The 18677-nt window shown below is 32.8% G+C and overlaps 1 protein-coding gene across 2 annotated transcripts in view; it reads left to right on the forward strand.

Moving 5' to 3' along the window:
* Window positions 1-18677, forward strand: part of LOC123707978 (protein dachsous) — a 212176-nt gene that overhangs the window by 174390 nt on the left and 19109 nt on the right. For both annotated transcript variants that reach the window (XM_045658365.1, XM_045658366.1), the window contains exons 3-4: window positions 14945-15122; window positions 16377-16850. In XM_045658365.1, the coding sequence (XP_045514321.1) occupies window positions 14945-15122; window positions 16377-16850 (652 nt within the window). The remainder of the gene's footprint in view (window positions 1-14944; window positions 15123-16376; window positions 16851-18677) is intronic.

Raw genomic sequence — 18677 nt, forward strand, 5'->3', positions numbered from 1 at the left:
AAACTTCTATCGCCCTGTCCTGTAACACCTACCGTCAATTGATGGCTTTCAACTGCAGAAGCCCCTTCTCTATCGATCCAGCGATACCTTAACTTCACCATCCGGTAACCCTTAGCCCAAAAAGGACTCACTATATATAAAAAGTTATATAAATAAATAGGCTTCTACGATATTAACTGGTTATCAATAATCTCGACTCCAATAAATCTGTTACAGTCCTGTTCAAGAGAAACTATTTGATTTATTCGTGTTTCTAGATTTTCTAGTAACAATACTCTCGCGACCTTATACATTAACTATTCAATAACTGATATCTACTGACCCACTGCTGTACAACTTAATGACTTCGCAGACACGTTTTAACAAAAACCTATCTATACATAACTATTTATTCGTTTGTTCAGGCATAGGCTGATCACCTTTTTCACCAATTTGATCATGAAACTGATACAGGCATCTGAGGCCCAAACCTAAAAAGGTTGTAGCACCACTGATTTGTTTATTCGTTAACTATAGTGCACTATTTAAATTAACTTCAGTTAACTTTACATAACAATAGGTACTTAACATATATGATAAAAATTAATGTTATTTTTGAAGTGAAACTTCTTTATCGGCGTTGAAAAAACAATTATCGTCTCATTTTTTGGTTACACGCCCTATTTTTTCTTGTCCCTACCACGGTATGATTTGAAGACATTCGAAGCCATTAATAACAACAATATATGACAACGATAATGATAGTAATAATTATATTACAATTAATGAAATCCAGTAATAATCTTAGTAGTAATAAGGTAAAATGAAATATATTATTTGGCTTCATGTCTATGATAATAAAAGCCTTTTGTTAAATTGTATCTAATTTAACTTTATTTCACCAATTTCTATAAAGTTGCATATAGTATAGTATATGTGTACCCTAGTACACGCACACATTTTTTTAATTAGTTAATTTTGCTTATTGTTAAAGTACACATGTCTGCGGCAACCCTAACGCGTATCGCAATCCGTTATTGAGCCTAGGGATATGGGCTCCACGTTACAATCTCTTGTTAGATGTTACTTATCGCAGAATCGCACAATAACATAACATTTTAATAATTAATACTATTTGTGTCTTTGTTAGAGAAAACAATATTTGGTCTTTTTTGGTGACGCCTGCAATGAAAGGAAAGTGTTAATATTATTTTGCTTTGCTAAGATATTTTTCTTTAAGAAATCTAATGATAATAATCTGTGTTCTTACGCATTTGTGATAAACTCATTATATCATATATCGCATTGTACACAAAATAGTGACCAGTTTTAAAGATCAGTAATTTACGATATTGAATTACTACGAAAGCGATCCGATTAAACAGTTATAAAAGTAGTATTCAAGGTAATGTAATTATTAGAAGAAATAAAAAATTGAAAGAAAGGAATTAATAGAGGAAATGCTGCCAGCTTTAAAAGTACACTGCCACCGGGACCAAACTTTTAAAATTTGTTTTGATTTTATTTTTATTAATTATTATTATTACGTAGGTTAGGAAATTGTTAATACTGTATATTTGATTATTATGTTTAGTTTTTAATAAACGATACAGTAATTCCATTATTAGTAGTAGACGAAAAATATCAATAATGGACACGTAATATTTTCAAAGTCCCATCATTATCACACCGCGATAACTGTAGCTTTGCCTCGTTAATCGCAGTTAGCAATACCTCTTTCATTTAATTAATGAAGTCTTAAAACAGTTACGATTTGAAACTAATCTCGCGATTCTGCAATCGAAATTGGATAACAGGGCTTTGGATATAAATTTCAACGACGGAAAACATTGCATCTAACTAGATACGAGGTGATAAATATGTTTACATAGATGAATAAATCGTTATTATAAGTTTATTTAATAATAGTTCATTTATATTGCTTTTTGAAATCAAAACTTGGTGTACCAACTAGCTGACAGTAAAAAGGCCGGCAACTCACATGAGAATGAGGCAGTGTGAGTGTCCATGGGCGGTATCACTTAACCTCAAGTGCTACCCGTTTGCCTCTAACTCAAACTCAAAAGAACTTTATTCATATAGGTAACCGAGTAACGAACGAACGTCAACAGAAAAGATGTTAATTTGATTCTAAATTTCTAATTTCATATAAACTAATATTGCTAATAATAGGGTAGGCAATTTTTTATTGCCAAATCTTAAAGAATAAAATAAAGGATGGACCACTCTCAACTTAGGGGTTTTCACATCACTCACTTGACTCACTCACATCGGACAAGCCTTTTCGGGAAATTTTACAAACTATGTTCTATTATTTATTTATATATAGAAGTAGGTGTGAAGATGAGTGATCTCTATATAAACATCTATTGAATAGATCCACACTCTTCTGCCATTTTAAAAGTAAAAGAGACTAAATATAAGTGATTTACACTTAGTACGTTTATAAAGGAGACAGTATGAGTCTCTACTCTTGTGCAATACTCTCAGGTGTCGAGTGTTAAATTCTATAACACTGTTTGTGATGAATGTGTTTAAGCGTCTTACACTTTGTGCAATTTAAATAGCACTACATACATATATAGTATCTACGGTTTATTCGTTTTTTTTACTTTTGTCTTATTAGGTGCAATTTATTAATCTATAGAAATCAGCAGCATCACGACGTTCGTCACATCTTTCTTACACAGACGAAGAATACAAAATATAATTTATGTATATCAACACTATTTTACCAGCCCTCAGTTCCGATCCTACGCATTACCTTAAAGCAAGTGTTACCTGTCACTTACAAGACCGGGAATCTAGTCGAACGTAAATTAACTTTACACACTTCCATTTAACAATTTCTTAACCATTATTTTACATTTTAAGCCTTAAAATAACTAAGAAATCTAATGATTTAAATCAGTGAATATAATAATTTAAAGTAACCCGTAGAAAGCCGCAAATCGCCACCCTCATTTACCGTAGGATCCATTTGTTTACGTCCCATACGAATCATCAAATAGCCGTCAGTCCAGCTAATTTATAACTAAGAATATCTAGATTAGTTCATCAGATCATCTCTCCGTTAGTGCGGCCATTTTAACACCATCAGTCATTATGTGGGACGGAGCAATTTCCGCGTAAGCCTTCGAGATTAAGGAATGCTATTTGCGCATATCGTTAACGATGACTTCGCTTTTCCAGCTTATCGTTTTTGTACATACTTATGGAATACCTGAAAGCCTTTAGATACACTTGAAGGTGATGATCGAAAAGCATGATAGGTATGCGATGATTATGTCTTCAGCGGTCTTCTCCCTGGCAATGTTGGGCTTAAGCGTGCGACCCAGAGTCCGTATGTTCAAATCACAGGAGTGGAAACTTCGTTTTATATGCGCTCGCCTCTACAGTGAAGGCAAAGATTATGAGGAAACCAACATGCCTCAAACCCAAATATCAATGACATGAGTCAGACACACAAGGCTCATGACTTGTCTATAAAATAAAAATTATTGAGACAAGACCGACTTACGGTTGAGATTGTTGGAGTATGAGCGGTCTTCTCCAGTCGTAAGATGAAAAGTACTTTACTTTCAATACTATGTTATTGCGGCTCGCATGTTGGCTAAGCATGTTTTAGGCGATAGTACGAGTGCTTGAAGAAGTAATATTGATGGTAAAAATGTAGTTTTTAACTAGCTGTGAATGAAGATTGGTCGTCGCGTTAATATAAGATCATTTCGTTACTCAATAAATGGTGCCTTGACACAAATAAAGGAGACACAAAGATAGGTATAATAAAGATCCAAAAAACAAACACTTAAGCTTAACATTAAATAGTAGTTATACAGTTTCAGTGCCTAATAGAAATTCATACATTAATTACAGAGTATTATATAATAAAATTGAATATTAATTTGAATTAAATACGTTTGTTAAATCAAGTGTTGGTACAAGTTTTGTGTACTTTACACAGACCTAGCTTAATTAACATGGCGCATACATTGCACAATACTGTCGTTACGACATTGTGAGACACGCATGTCCCGTTAACAGACATCCGACTTCAATAACTCCGTAACTATATGTATAATAACATAATTTATTTTTATTTAATGCTTTAATAGAAAGCACAAGGCAAGGTAGGAATATACCTGCATTTACGTTTCATGACGTCATACTTACATAAAAAACAATAATATGTTTAAAAAATACATATAATTCATTATCAATCGTTACAAATGTTGAATATACAGGTTAGATTTATTATATAAATATTTTAGTTACTCGATATTCTAACTTTCTTCTTTACCATTTATCGAAACCCATGGCTTTCTTCTTCAATTATGTTCCTGCTAACGCTTCTATATGTTATACCCACCTTTTTTAGAGCTCCCACTTCTCCATCTTCCCCTTGGTCCTTCCCATAGAGTTGTCTTTAATATCCGCCTTTCATATGTGCATCTTGCCCCGCCCATTGCCACTTCTGTTTTAGGGCATAATGTATAACTATAATTTTATGTATAACGCTTTTTACTTTAAGTACTCTTCTTATTGTTGGTACTATTATTTCCATTGCCTTTCTGGCATGCTAGTACTATTCAAAACTTTATATTTATTATATTATAATTACATTAATTATATAAACGTAAATAATTATATTTATTAGGTAATGTTTTTCTGCTTAACAATATTTACTGGTATGTTTATTGTATTTTTTATTTGTTTGTAACATTTACATAAATTGTTATACATTTTGTAACATATACCGTAGATATAGTATTATGTATGATGTGGTAATCAAGATTAGTAAGTTCTTTATACTTAAAAGTACATGTATCAAGTATTTTGACTCAAATGAATTGAGTTTAAATATGAGATCTATGTGTGGTCGTCTCTCACTGCAATGTATCATTGTAATTACATTCAAAAACCAACATTGGATATGCTATCAAAGCAATTTGAAACAGTTTTTTGCTGTTTCTGTTTTCTACTATGCCACAGTTTACGAAATTAAGTAATGCTACCTGCATTACCCCTTACGCTCCACTTTATTTTCTTTCTTAAATTATAATAATACTACCCAATATATTTATTGCTGTATTTGATAAATTTTTAAAATTAAAAACCTAATTGTATATTTTCACGACTATACTTCAGGCTATATATGTTATATATTGAGAAAAAAATGAACAGTGGCTCTTTAAAAAAATCATTGGTGCATAGACGTGATTTGAACGCACGACCTCAGAGTGAGAGGCACACAGTGACCTTTTAAATAAGCACAAATTTAAAAAAAAAACATTTTTAATTCTTTAATATATTTAATATTTGAATAAAATATAACTACACATGGATAGAAATTACTTTTCGGAACAATGGACGATTCTAAAGTTCTTGGCTAGTTTTTACTACCATGTATTCATTGACTTTGATCCATATAAGGACCTTCTTTGAGTGTAACTAATAGAAGGTTCTTATATGTATTGTTATATATATAATAAGAATACGAACTAATAAACAAAATAATAACATCAGTAACCGCATCCATACAGTACAGGTTCTTAGACAAGGACAAAGTAAGCATTCTAATTAAGCAGCAAGAGATTTATAAGATAGAAGCATTACAGAGATTTATACTCGCCACAGAATAATGAGATGCCGTTAATGGATCTCGTGTCTGCAATATTCAACTTGATTACAATTAGTATCAGGTTTAGTTTATGGCTTGGTAATGCTCTTTATAAGTGTGAATTCACTATCAAAAAGACGTCTAGTATCTGTGTAATGTAGGCATAAAATGGGGCATTTGTGCCTATGATATACCAATAACTATAGTGGTTTTAATTTGAAAACACACGATTAGTTTATCTCCCAAGTATCCTTTGACACCATTTTTTATTAAATAAATTGTGACTGCGATAAAGAGCCATCTAGTTTCTCACGAGCAAACCTTTACGACCTTCATGAAAATGACTATACTCAAAAATAAACATGTGTTACATGAACTATTTATATTAATAACTTATATATAGTACAATATTATCAATCATCATTCAATTATCAAATTATTGCCGTAGGCGTATTTAACAGCTTTCCCTCTCACAACTATCATTTGATTTCCTAACTGCGTTATCTAAACAGGTAAGATTATTGAATTAGTGTCAAACTTATCAATACAGATTATTAATATTATGCAACTAGTATGTTATAGGTAATATTCTAGATATACAGCTATTATTCCACGTTTCTTTATATGTACAAATGCAATTTAAAAGTACGCTGTATGAAATTAAAATGAAAAAAATATATATAAAATATTAATATTAAATAACAATATTAAAGTTAGTTAAAGAATATAAAGTACATTGAACACCGGCGCAGCACCTGTCAATTTATACCAGAAATTCGCGGCCACTCTAGCCAGAGACAATACCATATTTATACCTCCAAAAAGGATTCGCTCGAATCTCACATTTCATCTATATCTTGTCATCGTCAATCTGAGTTTAAAAAAACTGGCGCGCAAAAAACTCGGCTGCCGACTTTTAAGTTGACAAGTGAAAAACGAACTGGTTATGAAAATTAGAAGCGGCGTGGGCAGGGTACTGCTTTTAGAATAGGTTGTGGCCTTGATAATATCGATTGTATGTACCCACGTAGTGTCAAAATGTTAATGAGAAATGCATTTGCATATTGCGCGTGTTTAATTTTTAATCAGGCCGATAACGTCCGCACTCAAGCTTTAGAAGTAATGGGCAACTCAGACTTCAATTATGGAAGCTAATGGGGCTTCTGATTACAAAATAAGGTTTTTGAAGCTTAGTAAATACAAATTGAATTAAGAAAATACGTACGTCATTTATATTCTAACTTATTAAACTTTAAGTATCTTAATAAAGTGTAAGTCGGATAAAAGGAAAGGCTCCTTTTATCCGAGCCAGCGACATCGTTAAACTCAATGTGTCAGACATATAAAGAACATGTCTCCCTGAAGGAAACAGTGAAAATCTGCCAGATTTCTGTATCTGTTTCATGATCATTTGTCAAATAGACAAGTAGGTGATCAGCCTTCTATGCCTGACGCAGGCCGTCGACTTTTTGGGTTGGCAAGCCGGTTTCCACACGATGTCTTCTTTAAACGTGCGATCGAATGCTAAATGCACACATAGAAAGAAAGTCAAGCCGGGGACACTAAAGCCACAGCCAACAAACAATTGTAGTATACTATAATTAACATGCAAATAAATAAAAATTAAGACATTCAACAACACTTAATGGTCGTTAACAATAAATTATTACGCAAAACGTACAGAATATCATGTTACCTCATAAAATATTAAATCAAAATCTAGTTTACAAAACCTAATTTACAATGCTGGAATGCTAATTAAATAAATTAAAATGAATAAACTCATTTTTATTATACACGCCAATTTAACAGTATTTCAATTATTGACTAAGCAGATTATATTTTTTTAACTAGGTATTAGTTTTGGCCTAGTGGCTTCAGTGTGCGACTCTCATCCCTAAGGTCCTAGGTTCGATCCCCGGCCAATGGATTGTCTTTCTATGTGCGCATTTAACATTCTCTCGAACGGTGAAGGAAACTGGGAGGCCTTATACCCAAAAAATCAATGGCGTGTGTCAGGCACAGGAGGCCGATCATCTAATTCCATATTAGATTGACAAATGATCATAAACAGATATAGAAATCTGAGGCCCAGACCTATAAAATGGTTACCTAAAAACGCTACTGATGCTATGGTATTTCTATATTACTGAAATGAAGTGTACATAAAATAAATGAAATATTAAATAGATACAAACTTTATTCTAATTCCACGCAGCCGACGTCCGGGCATTAACTTGTTCAAATATAAGATAAGGCTTCACGTCAGAAGCGTCAAATCCATTTATATTCGATGTGCAAGCGCACATTATACACATCACCACCATTCTGAAACCCGATAGCCGAAACCTGTTGTGATAATATAAAAAATGTCGAATGCTTTTTTATTTCAAATATGATTCACTTCTTATTTATATAGAGATATTATTATTATACTTATTTATATATGATTACTGTAGATTTTCGTATATAGCTTGTATAATTGCGTTGCGATCTTTTATCCTTGTGTAAGCTTTGTCCATATGTATTTACACGCTTTCGCTCACTTCGCTGGCTCTGCCACCCAAAAAGTCTTGGCCTCCGAAATGAATGTTCCAGCGCTCTGTGCCACTAATTGTTGGCTTTCAGCTGCAGCAGGTCCTCCTATACTCGGTCGATCCAGCTGTACCTATTCCGACTTACTATCTCGGCTCAGAAAAGCCTCCTTGTCCCATGCGCTCAAGGTTTCCCACCCTACGTAGTAGTACACACATGTATGTATTGTATGTACAAACACTTCTTCAACATATAATAATAAATAAACTGTACATCTAAAGGTTCCCCAACAATCACACTTTCATAACTAATTGTTTTCATCATAACCACAAATCCTACAGGGTGGGTTCGAATTTAATATATTACTCAATGTTATTCAAACTATTAGCCATAATTATGACACTACCTACAAATCCTGGATTGAATTATCGATAATGAAATAACGAATTTGCATAAACACAGCAAGAAACTGCTAAACGGCAAAGTATGCTAATGTATTGGAATTTGGATACCGCCTGCCTACTTACTATAATAATGGAAATGTCAAAATATGCTGACTGACGCGGCTTTACATGTAATTTATGTTCTACGGGGTAATGTAGCATTGTAACATTTTAGTGGTTCCCTTTGGTTGAATGGCGAACCCCAAGGGCATATCTAAAGGGCGGAGGTGTTTTTAGTTAGTAGGGCCTCGCTACCCATCAGAATAGGGCTAACCCAGCCCCACAGTCCCCGAGTCAAGCTGTACACTCATGGTGCTGGACATCGTAAGCTCATTATAAAAAAAACTTTAAGTGGGTAACATAATTATAATCGGTCCGTAACTTTAGAAAAATACATTGCTGTAATAATTGGAAATTATCAACGTGTTATAATGTAACTTTATCAAATTATTCATACATTGTCCTTAACTTGAGATAAAACCCCTATTTCTTTCACTTATTTAAAAAAATATGCGTATGTTAACCATCTGTAGTGATAATTATTGATAAATTTAAATCAAAAAAACACAAACAAAAACCCACTGCCCAAGTTATTTTGTTGGTACTTTATATTCAAGTTACAAATTTATGACTTGTGTAGTTTATTTGTTTATCCACTAACGTGACTGGACTGATAAACATGAGCTTTGCTGCTATTACTTATTTATTTTTAGTTATAATACAATGGTACTAAAAGCTCTAATAAGCTTTTTTTACAAATGTATTATGTATATAAAATAAATATATTTCCTTTTAAACTTGCTGTTAACTTCAAATAAGAAAAAACATATCGACATGGCCTCCATTAAAATAAAATTATAAAGTGACCATAAATGTAACTTATAATTATAAGTTTATATTGAAATATGAGTAATGTACGAAGATTGCTAGTATTCATATCTCTGCAGTTCACGTGAGAAGAATTCGTAAAAATAAATGTAAGTTTACCTATACACTTGTTTTGTTTAATTGGAGCAGTGTTGGCCGTAGTGGCAGCAGGCTTCAGCGTGCGACTCTCATTTCTGTGGTGGTAAGTTCGATTACTAATGGACTTCTATGTTCGCATTTAACATTCGCTCGAACGGTGAAGGAAAATTCACGCGATAACCGGCTTTCCTAAAAACACAGGAGGCTTATCTATTTGACAAATGATCATGTAGCAGATAAAAAAATTTGAGGCACAGACCTAAAAAGGTTGTAGCGCAACTGATTTATTGTTTTATTTTTTACTTTTGTTTAAAAAAAACCGTCGTACCACAAGTCTTGTATTGGAAACAAAGTTAAATATCGCATATTGGCAACTAAAATAAATAAGCCACGTACAATGAATGTCGAAGACCTTTAAGGTCAGACCCATGTAGAGTCAATTAAAAATATTTCCAACCACTTGAGCTACTCTTTTTGTTATTGAAGAACTTCTCTTAAAAGTAAAACTTAATTAAGTATTTTATATAAACTGTTTTGTGTTTTTATTTGTGTTGACTTACGCATTAGAATAAACGGTTCTAGACACATTTTGCGTGGTGCATATAAATAAAAAAATCAACGAATCAAAAACATCTAAATAAAGCCCTACAGCTTTTCATTAACATATCAATTTAACCATTCAACCACCATTAATCTATACTAGAACTTCCCGGAATTCGATTCTAAAACTACGTCGGTAACTCGAGATTTTTACCACACGATCTCAAGTCTGCGACATCATCATATATAAATAAATATTCGCTAAAAAGTAAGCTGAATATTGGAATCTGGATCACTATACTGATTTGAAGTAACAAAACATTGACGCAGGTGTCACCCTTCAAACAGGAAGTCTTAAAGATAAACAATTATTATAGAAATTGTAATCGAGCAATTATATTCTCACACGTTCTTGTCCACTTGTCGTCTGTCTTGTTAAAATCTCTACTAACAAGAGATCCTTACTCAATGGCAAAAACGCGAAGACTATTTTGGAAGTTGAAATAACTGGGTCCCCATTAAAATACCACTGCCTAGATCACTTATAAAAAGCGACACGTTACATTTAAGTCTAGTTTACATTCTCGCTGTTAAGGCGAGGCCTATCGCATTTATAAATTCCAATACATATCAAGATAGGAGAATTTTAATACTTTATGTACTGACGACGCGATTAAAAATAATAGTGGTATCCTACCTACAATTACTCTTAACTAGATTTCCATTAATACCTAGAATTTTAAATTAGAATAGCGTTTAACAGTGCACCAAAATTTTATCGTTTAAATTTTTGTATAATAGTTTTATAATCCACCTATAATTTAGTACATTATGTAATCCAACAAACTATATGTTACAAGAAATATTCTTAACATTCTATTTCGTCAATTGTTTTGCTGACGGTCATACCCAACTAACCACTTTTCGATTCCGCTCCAACATACTAGACGTCTACAGTCGAAGCTGATGTAGAAAACGTAGTCAGTACTAGCTCAGTTTTTACACATTGTTACTGTGAGCAGTTCTTCAAATTAAGTGACATGTAACTTTTCTTATGGACAAAGCAGGATCATTAAGAAACTAGTACTGCCGCATAGTTGGTGCTGATTGCTCAGTTCCTCATTAGTTGTGATAACTCAATTGACTAGAATTGCTCCTTTTAACGACATGTTTTTTAACAATAGCTCATAATAGTTTGCTCATTTATATTGACGACACCTTCACGATCTGGTTTGTTCTATATTATCGCAATTTATTTCATGATTTTAATTATTATTAGTAGCTTTATTATTTTTATGGCACAGGTGCCCCACCTGTTTTCGTTTTTTGTTTTTATTCTGTTATTTATTTAAATTTTAATATAATTATAAAAACTAAATTAAAGTTGATTGAAAAGAAAAATAAATTAGTTCCCAAAAACCTTTCTCCGCCTAATGTCGCAGTACAGTAGCATCAATTTAAGACAATTTTAAAAGCGATGATACCAACGGAATGCAGGTCACATTTCCCTTTTTCATTTTGTAATTATTTAAATACAAACATGCCATAAACAACCACAAGAATAGAGCAATAAGTATGAGAGTCGCATATCTAAACATTTGAACTGTAGCAACTAATGGCCATACAAATCCTTCTGTATCGGGCCCTGGTATTGTCCTCGGCGAATTTTATTTGCTCCTTAAACCACTGTCGACGCAACCTTTTTCCTTTTAACGCGGGCAATTTTTAAATGGCTTATGTTTGATTCCATTATTGTGTGCCAATCAGCTTGAATTACAATGTCCTTTACGGACGACCGAAGTGGGTAAGAATCTTTATTATTTTTGTTACAAATTATACGTTTTGCATTGAGTAAACAAGGCATTTGTATTTAGATGCGAATGTAGTCACAATTTAAATAACTTGAAATTTGACGCGTACTAGCGGACAATGCAACAATTGTGTTATACATTATTCATTTAGCAATTATTTTTTCCGGAGTACGTTATTTGCGCTCGATGTCAAGGCTTAATATATATCGGTCTGTTGATTGGATACGATTACCAATTTCTCTTGTGTCCCTCGGCCTTTTTTCGTCATCAAGTCTGACTTTAAAATAAGCTGGAACAACAACTTATGTTTCATAAATCCAAGTCGCAAAAGTAAGATTTTAAAGACAATTCATAAAGGGTATTTCAGAACAACTTTATGTTAAGAAAAACACTTTTTGAACGGATTAAAGCTATGTATTATTTTTAAAACTTATAGTTATTTATATAATTCTAAATTACCGTGACCACGCACACTGAAAAGTACGCGATACGTCGGAATTATGTAAATAACTATAAGTTTTAAAAATAATACATAGCTTTAATCCGTTCAAAAAGTGTTTTTCTTAATGCGTAAAAGCTATTTTAACAAAAGAAAAACAACTTTATGTTATTTGGTAGGAACTATATATCTATATTAAATTAAAAATTGTGATTTTCTGTTGCACAATATAAGTGACATTAATACAGATAACACAAAATTGAATCTTATTTTAATATGTTAAACAAAATTATTTATTTAAAAAATAATAATGTCTAGACTTTAAATCTAAACATTCGTCCATTTGTGAATTTTAAATAAAGAATACTTTTTTCAAACGCGTTTTTTTTTTAAACATGGAACTACAGAAATAGGTAAGGCAGAAGTCAATAAACCCCGCACAGTCTAAGCGTAGATTTTAATCTCTGAGTGTCTCAGGCGAAAATATTAGCGGCCCCATTAAAGGCCCTAATTGAGACGCGTGGAGCGATCGCGAAACACCTTTATAAAAACGTTTTAAACTAAAGAGAGTATGCAATAAATCTCATTGTGGCTGTTCTTATCTTTTACAGAGGTAGCCGGTAATAACGAGTGTCAACGATTGAAAATTTAAATATAAACAACTTAAGTACGCTTTTGGCATGATTTTATGACATTGTTGCGTTTACTGAATATTCAACGGTTGTATTATGTGTTTTATTGAAACAATTGTTTAAACTTCAGAGCTAAAACGATTTTATTCAACCCAATTTTGTAAACAGATAAAATTGAGACAAATTTTGTGTGTTTAACTATCAACGTGTGATATATAGGGTTTAGTGGAGTTCACGTTTCTTTACGCCCAAGTAAAATTGCAGGCGTAAGCAATAATTCTAATCAACAGCAAAACTGGGAAATAATTCACTCGCATAAAGACAACAGGAACGTGTGAAATTACTAATATTAACATTACATCTCGATATCAGCTAACAGTTTCCCTATTACCTTACAACAAAGGCGATTATCGACCAAACACAATTGTAAAACCATTTATCTTTTTACACACGGACGCAATTAATCAAGGGACGTTGTCACATGCAAACCACGATCGGTAATACGAGCTTGACAAATTATTTCATGCAATTATACACCAAATTCCTTGAGCAGCAAGCGACAATTTCTTCTGAATGTTTTGACACATTTCTCGCGAGCTATCGAAGGGGAAACGGATGATTTCGTGCTAATTATCGGCGTTGTAGCGTAGCAGTCGTCTTTTTTGGCCACTTAACACCTCCAATGTCAATTGGTTTTATTTTAGATACAATCGAAATACATTTAGAAATGTGATATTATTTTGATTGAGATAACGTGACTGTTATCGAGACTGTTTAAAGGCGGCAAGCTTTGAAAATGCCGATTAATTTAAAAGCACCTGTTTGTGAGTCTCATATCTGCAGCGCTATTATGAAAATTATTATGAATAGTTGCCAATTTTTCAAAATGTCGTCGAAGTCCTTCGGTTCAGTCTAATAACCACGAACGGGGTTAAACTTATTTTTGTAGTAATTAAATTTTATTATAAATCCTTAGTTATATTAAACAATAACTTAAGTTTAACTAGAGATTAAGTCTGAATATGAATTGCCAGCACCTGAATATCCTTATCTTCCACCATCAAATTGACTTATGTTAATCGGAAATTTTACGCAATGTATCAGTAAGTGGTTCAGGACCACACTCAAGTCTCTCTTTATTTAATTTCCACATATCCAAGACTTTGCTACTGCCTAGAAGACATCGTTTGTTAGTCATCTCTTTAACATTCTTTGAAGGTAGATAAGGAAGTTCTTGATCTTCGTATAATATAAATTATTAAAGTGTTCATCGCAAAAGCAACACTGCAGGATGCCATACCACTGACCGGACCTCACAGTCCGTGGATTAAGGAGAATTAAATACTAATTAATTACGATTCTTATCTCCAAGACGCTAGACAATTATTTGTAATGTGTTCGCGGTACTATGGGATGGTACCCTCCGACAAATTGGCTTTCTAGATTCTGATTATGTTGAATTAGAAATGGAGAATGAATGAGGAATGAGCACGGAATTGCCCTTATCGAAATTGTGTATTTGATCGATTTTTATTAGTTTTAGTCATCTTAAAAACACATATAAGCCGTTATTGTACATATAGAGCTTTATATATTATGAAAAACTGTAATAATTTTCATTTTAACCGACTCCAGAAACCAGAAAATGGTTATGAATTCCACGTCAAAAAATTATTTTACATTTTCTAGTGCATTTTGTTGTCAGTTATATTTTTTTTTATATTTGTCAACAAAACGAAACGACGACTTTACTTCTGTAAGCAGGCATGGGTGGATCCATTTGTAAAGCAAGGTGATCTGCCTTGTAATTGAAGTAGTTATTAACCTAGAATCGAACTTATGATTGAATATATTACGTTTATTTTTAAATACGTCTGATACACAACGTAGTGTATACATGTTATACTTTTTGGTGTGTAAAGATAACTTTATTTATATTCTAAACCTTTTATTTTCAGATGTCAGCGATAGATCCTGATTGTGGTGTAAATGCTGTCGTCAACTATACACTAGGGGAAGGTCTGGCTAGACCCCAATTTGTCGTGAAGCCTGATTCTGGAGACCTTTGCATTGCTGCCCCTTTGGACCATGAAGCGAATGCTGACTTTGAGTTTCCTGTTATCGCTACCGATAGAGGTTTGTTGACATTTATATCGAATAATATATGATTAATTATCCTATAGGGTATATGATATTATATTATATATCCTAGAGGGTAAGGAATCTTTATTTCATACAAAATAAATAAATGTTGTTACCAAGCTTAAAAAGTGCTGGATATAATTATTTTACTATTGGACTAGAAATATTACTTGGTCAAGAAATTAGCATTAGAAAATAATGAAAGCTGGAAAAGGCCTATCAGTCACAGGACACGCTGATCACCAAAACCGGTACATCTGATGTATACTAAAACAAATGTTTATATATATTATACTGGGTGTCAGCAATAAAGGCTTAATAATAATTACATATAAAGTTAAAAGTGAAAATACTTATAAGTACTTGATGCGAGTAAAGTTCACAGTGTAATATAAAATGTAATTGTAAGCTGCGTATCAATGCAATCCCAATAAAGCCTAGAAACATAAGGTCATCAAGTATCGTTATCAGCGACGAAAAATACAATTAACCGTAATGTAGCATAGCGCTAAGGAGAACAAAGATCCTCCCTACCCATTCATTATCAATTGGAAGCAATAAGTTCACCTGTGACAGCTATACGTATGCGTATAAGGTTTAAAATAAAGCACCAACAAAATGGCAGGAGAATAAATTCCGAAAGTGTCCGTCGGCTCTTGTCCCTGCAAACCTCCTTGATTTATGCGCCGAGGGGGCAGAACTATTATTGCGCGTTTTTATATCAACGCGTCGTTAAAGAATTTTGGTGTTTCGCGGATTAGTTCTAAATTCACACAAGATTTTTTATTTTGTTATGAATTGTTTAGTTGCTATCTTTTATAATAACGTTTTACGTATTTTGTATGTAAATTAATCATTTTAGTTAGTTTACATAGAAATACTGTGTCTAAAACTTTCAGTCAGTGTTGTTGAAATAACTATCGTTGAGTAAAATTAATATATCGGACTTAACTTTAAAATTGTATCATTCCAAATTCTCATTCTCAGCCACTAGTATAGCCATAATTAAAAAATATAAAGGCTTTATACTTTGATTTATCTACGATTTGTTTGATATACAACGCATGCGCTACAATGTTAAAGTTATCAAAACAAAAACTACATGTACATGACGACCAATCATTTTATTATCACGAAACTTGTAGCGAAAACGTGTTGACATCAGAATAAATCAAGCGGCTGTCAATTAAACATCCTATTACAACAATATACAGACAATCAAGAGACCAATTATTTATATATTCGCAGGGGGCCTCTCCACGACGGCTATGGTGAAGATTCAACTGCTAGATATCAACGACAACGTACCAGCTTTTACCGTGAAAGATTACAACGTTTCTCTTAAAGAGGGAAGGGTATCAACCAGCGAGCCAATTGTTGCTGTTTCGGCGAGTGACGCTGATTCGGGCAGATTTGGTACAATCACATATAGAATCGTTGGTGGGAACGACAATGATGTCTTTCGAATAGACCGGAGCACTGGAGAGATATTTGTGATAAAACCAGCGCTTATTCAGGCGAATGGAAGGTTTGATCTGGAAATATCGGCGACAGACGGCGGTGGCTTGACGGCTCCACAAGGTGCCGTTGTTCACGTGAATGTGATGCCAGCTGGAGTTGGTGCGGCGCTCTTTGATAAACCAAGATACAATTTCCGCGTAAGGGAAGATGCGAGGAGTGGGACGATTGTTGGAAATCTCAAAGCGACAGGCGGCGACAGAGGTAAGACATTGTTCAAAATATCTTGGTTATTTAAGCAATCATATTTGTATGATTATTATCAGTTTGCCTTTTTGATTGATTTGATTACACCTATCTTCGATTAATGAAGTTATTGATATAACTTATTTTATGTATTTCGGTGGGTTCGAATCCCGATCAATCATTGTTTTAGGTTAGAATGTATAAAAGTCTGTGCCTTTTTATTAAACTAATAAATCATTTCACTACATTCTCCAGAGCCAACAAATTCTACAAAAAAAATTAGAAATACTTAACTATAACTCAGTCAAAGTATTTGCCTGGAAGAGATCGTTCGAAAGCGATAAAGCCGTAACCTGCTTTTTATTTAACTATTTTAATTGTACTATATTTATGTATACTTGCAACGAAGTGTGGTTAAATAAATCATATAATTACCTCACTTTTTCTAAACAATTAATTCCTAATAATAAGATTATTATTACATATTATACAATACATATATAAATAAGTAATAAAGCAAGAAACATCGATTGAAAATGTTATAATTACTTAAAACTCTTTATAAATAAACCGGAATACATTCTCGAGAGAGCAGTTCAGTAAACAGCCGTTTGGGATTACATACAAAAGAAGTCACTTAGAGATAGATTAAATATTTATGTAAAACTCGAAACTACCGGGAATGGGGCCATTATAGCTTCATTTTATTAAACAAATTTATAGAAATCGTGCGAGCTTTGTTTTGTTTTAAAATAAAGGCATTGGCGTCTAGTGTTACTGTATTCCTAGATATTCGTTTCTAAAATTTTATATTTTGTCTATTAAAATAAAATATTAAAATATGTTTTCCGTTTTCTAAGTCGCAATCTAAACACGTTTTATTTTTATATTTCTAAATACGACTTTGTTCGTTAGCCTAAAAACGATTTCGCGACTGAAACCTCTACCGATTCTGGAAATTAATTTACATACGCTCCATGAAGGCACTACTTTTTAATTAAAATATTTTTTTATTATTTAGAGGTGTTTCCGCTCTCGCCCATACCATCTTCCCTAACACTATCTATGCACAAAATATGTAATCGACCATTGTCTGGCGACGATCACGACTTTGTGATGAGCAGCCATCTCCAGGTTCCATACACTCCTTAGACTTTCTAATCTCTGCATAAGTAACATAACGGTTAGGATTTTGTTTAAATATACTGCTCTTTTTTTTCTCGGATCTCAAAATTTTTAAAAGCTCTAAGAAATTTTTATTCACAAATACATTGATACCTTTAATTATACCACATACAGACTTAAAAAACACAATACATGTGCAAGTGTACGCAACATTTATAGGGAAACATTACAATTACAATTCTAAATACAATATATAATCATGTCCCTACCTACAAGATGGCAAAAAGTTATCGAACAAAATGGTACCTACATACTTTAGTTAAATGTAAATAAACTATATTAAAAAATATTGTGAATTTTCTTCAAAAATGCGAAACAACTTTTTTCCCAATTATATTACTTCTTTGAAACTATTATTGGGGACGGAACAATAGCTGCAACATATATTAATAGACGTACATATGATGTTTTTAATTCTATTTCAAAGTGCATCTAGAACCAGTGTTTAATAAGCTTAAATCCGAGCCATAGTTTCTAAATCATACCATGTCAATAAACAATGCCGGCTATCTCGCGGCGATGCGTTATGTTTCACTAATATTTATACAAGTACATTTATATTTACATAGAAGTGTAATAGGGCAAGGCCGGCATCGCATCTGTGATAAGGCATTGTAGGTGTATAGGACGGTTTTAATTTATATTATTTTTGCTCTCAAA

The sequence above is a fragment of the Pieris brassicae genome, chromosome 4 (genome assembly GCF_905147105.1).
Source record: "Pieris brassicae chromosome 4, ilPieBrab1.1, whole genome shotgun sequence".
Classification (NCBI taxonomy): domain Eukaryota; kingdom Metazoa; phylum Arthropoda; class Insecta; order Lepidoptera; family Pieridae; genus Pieris; species Pieris brassicae.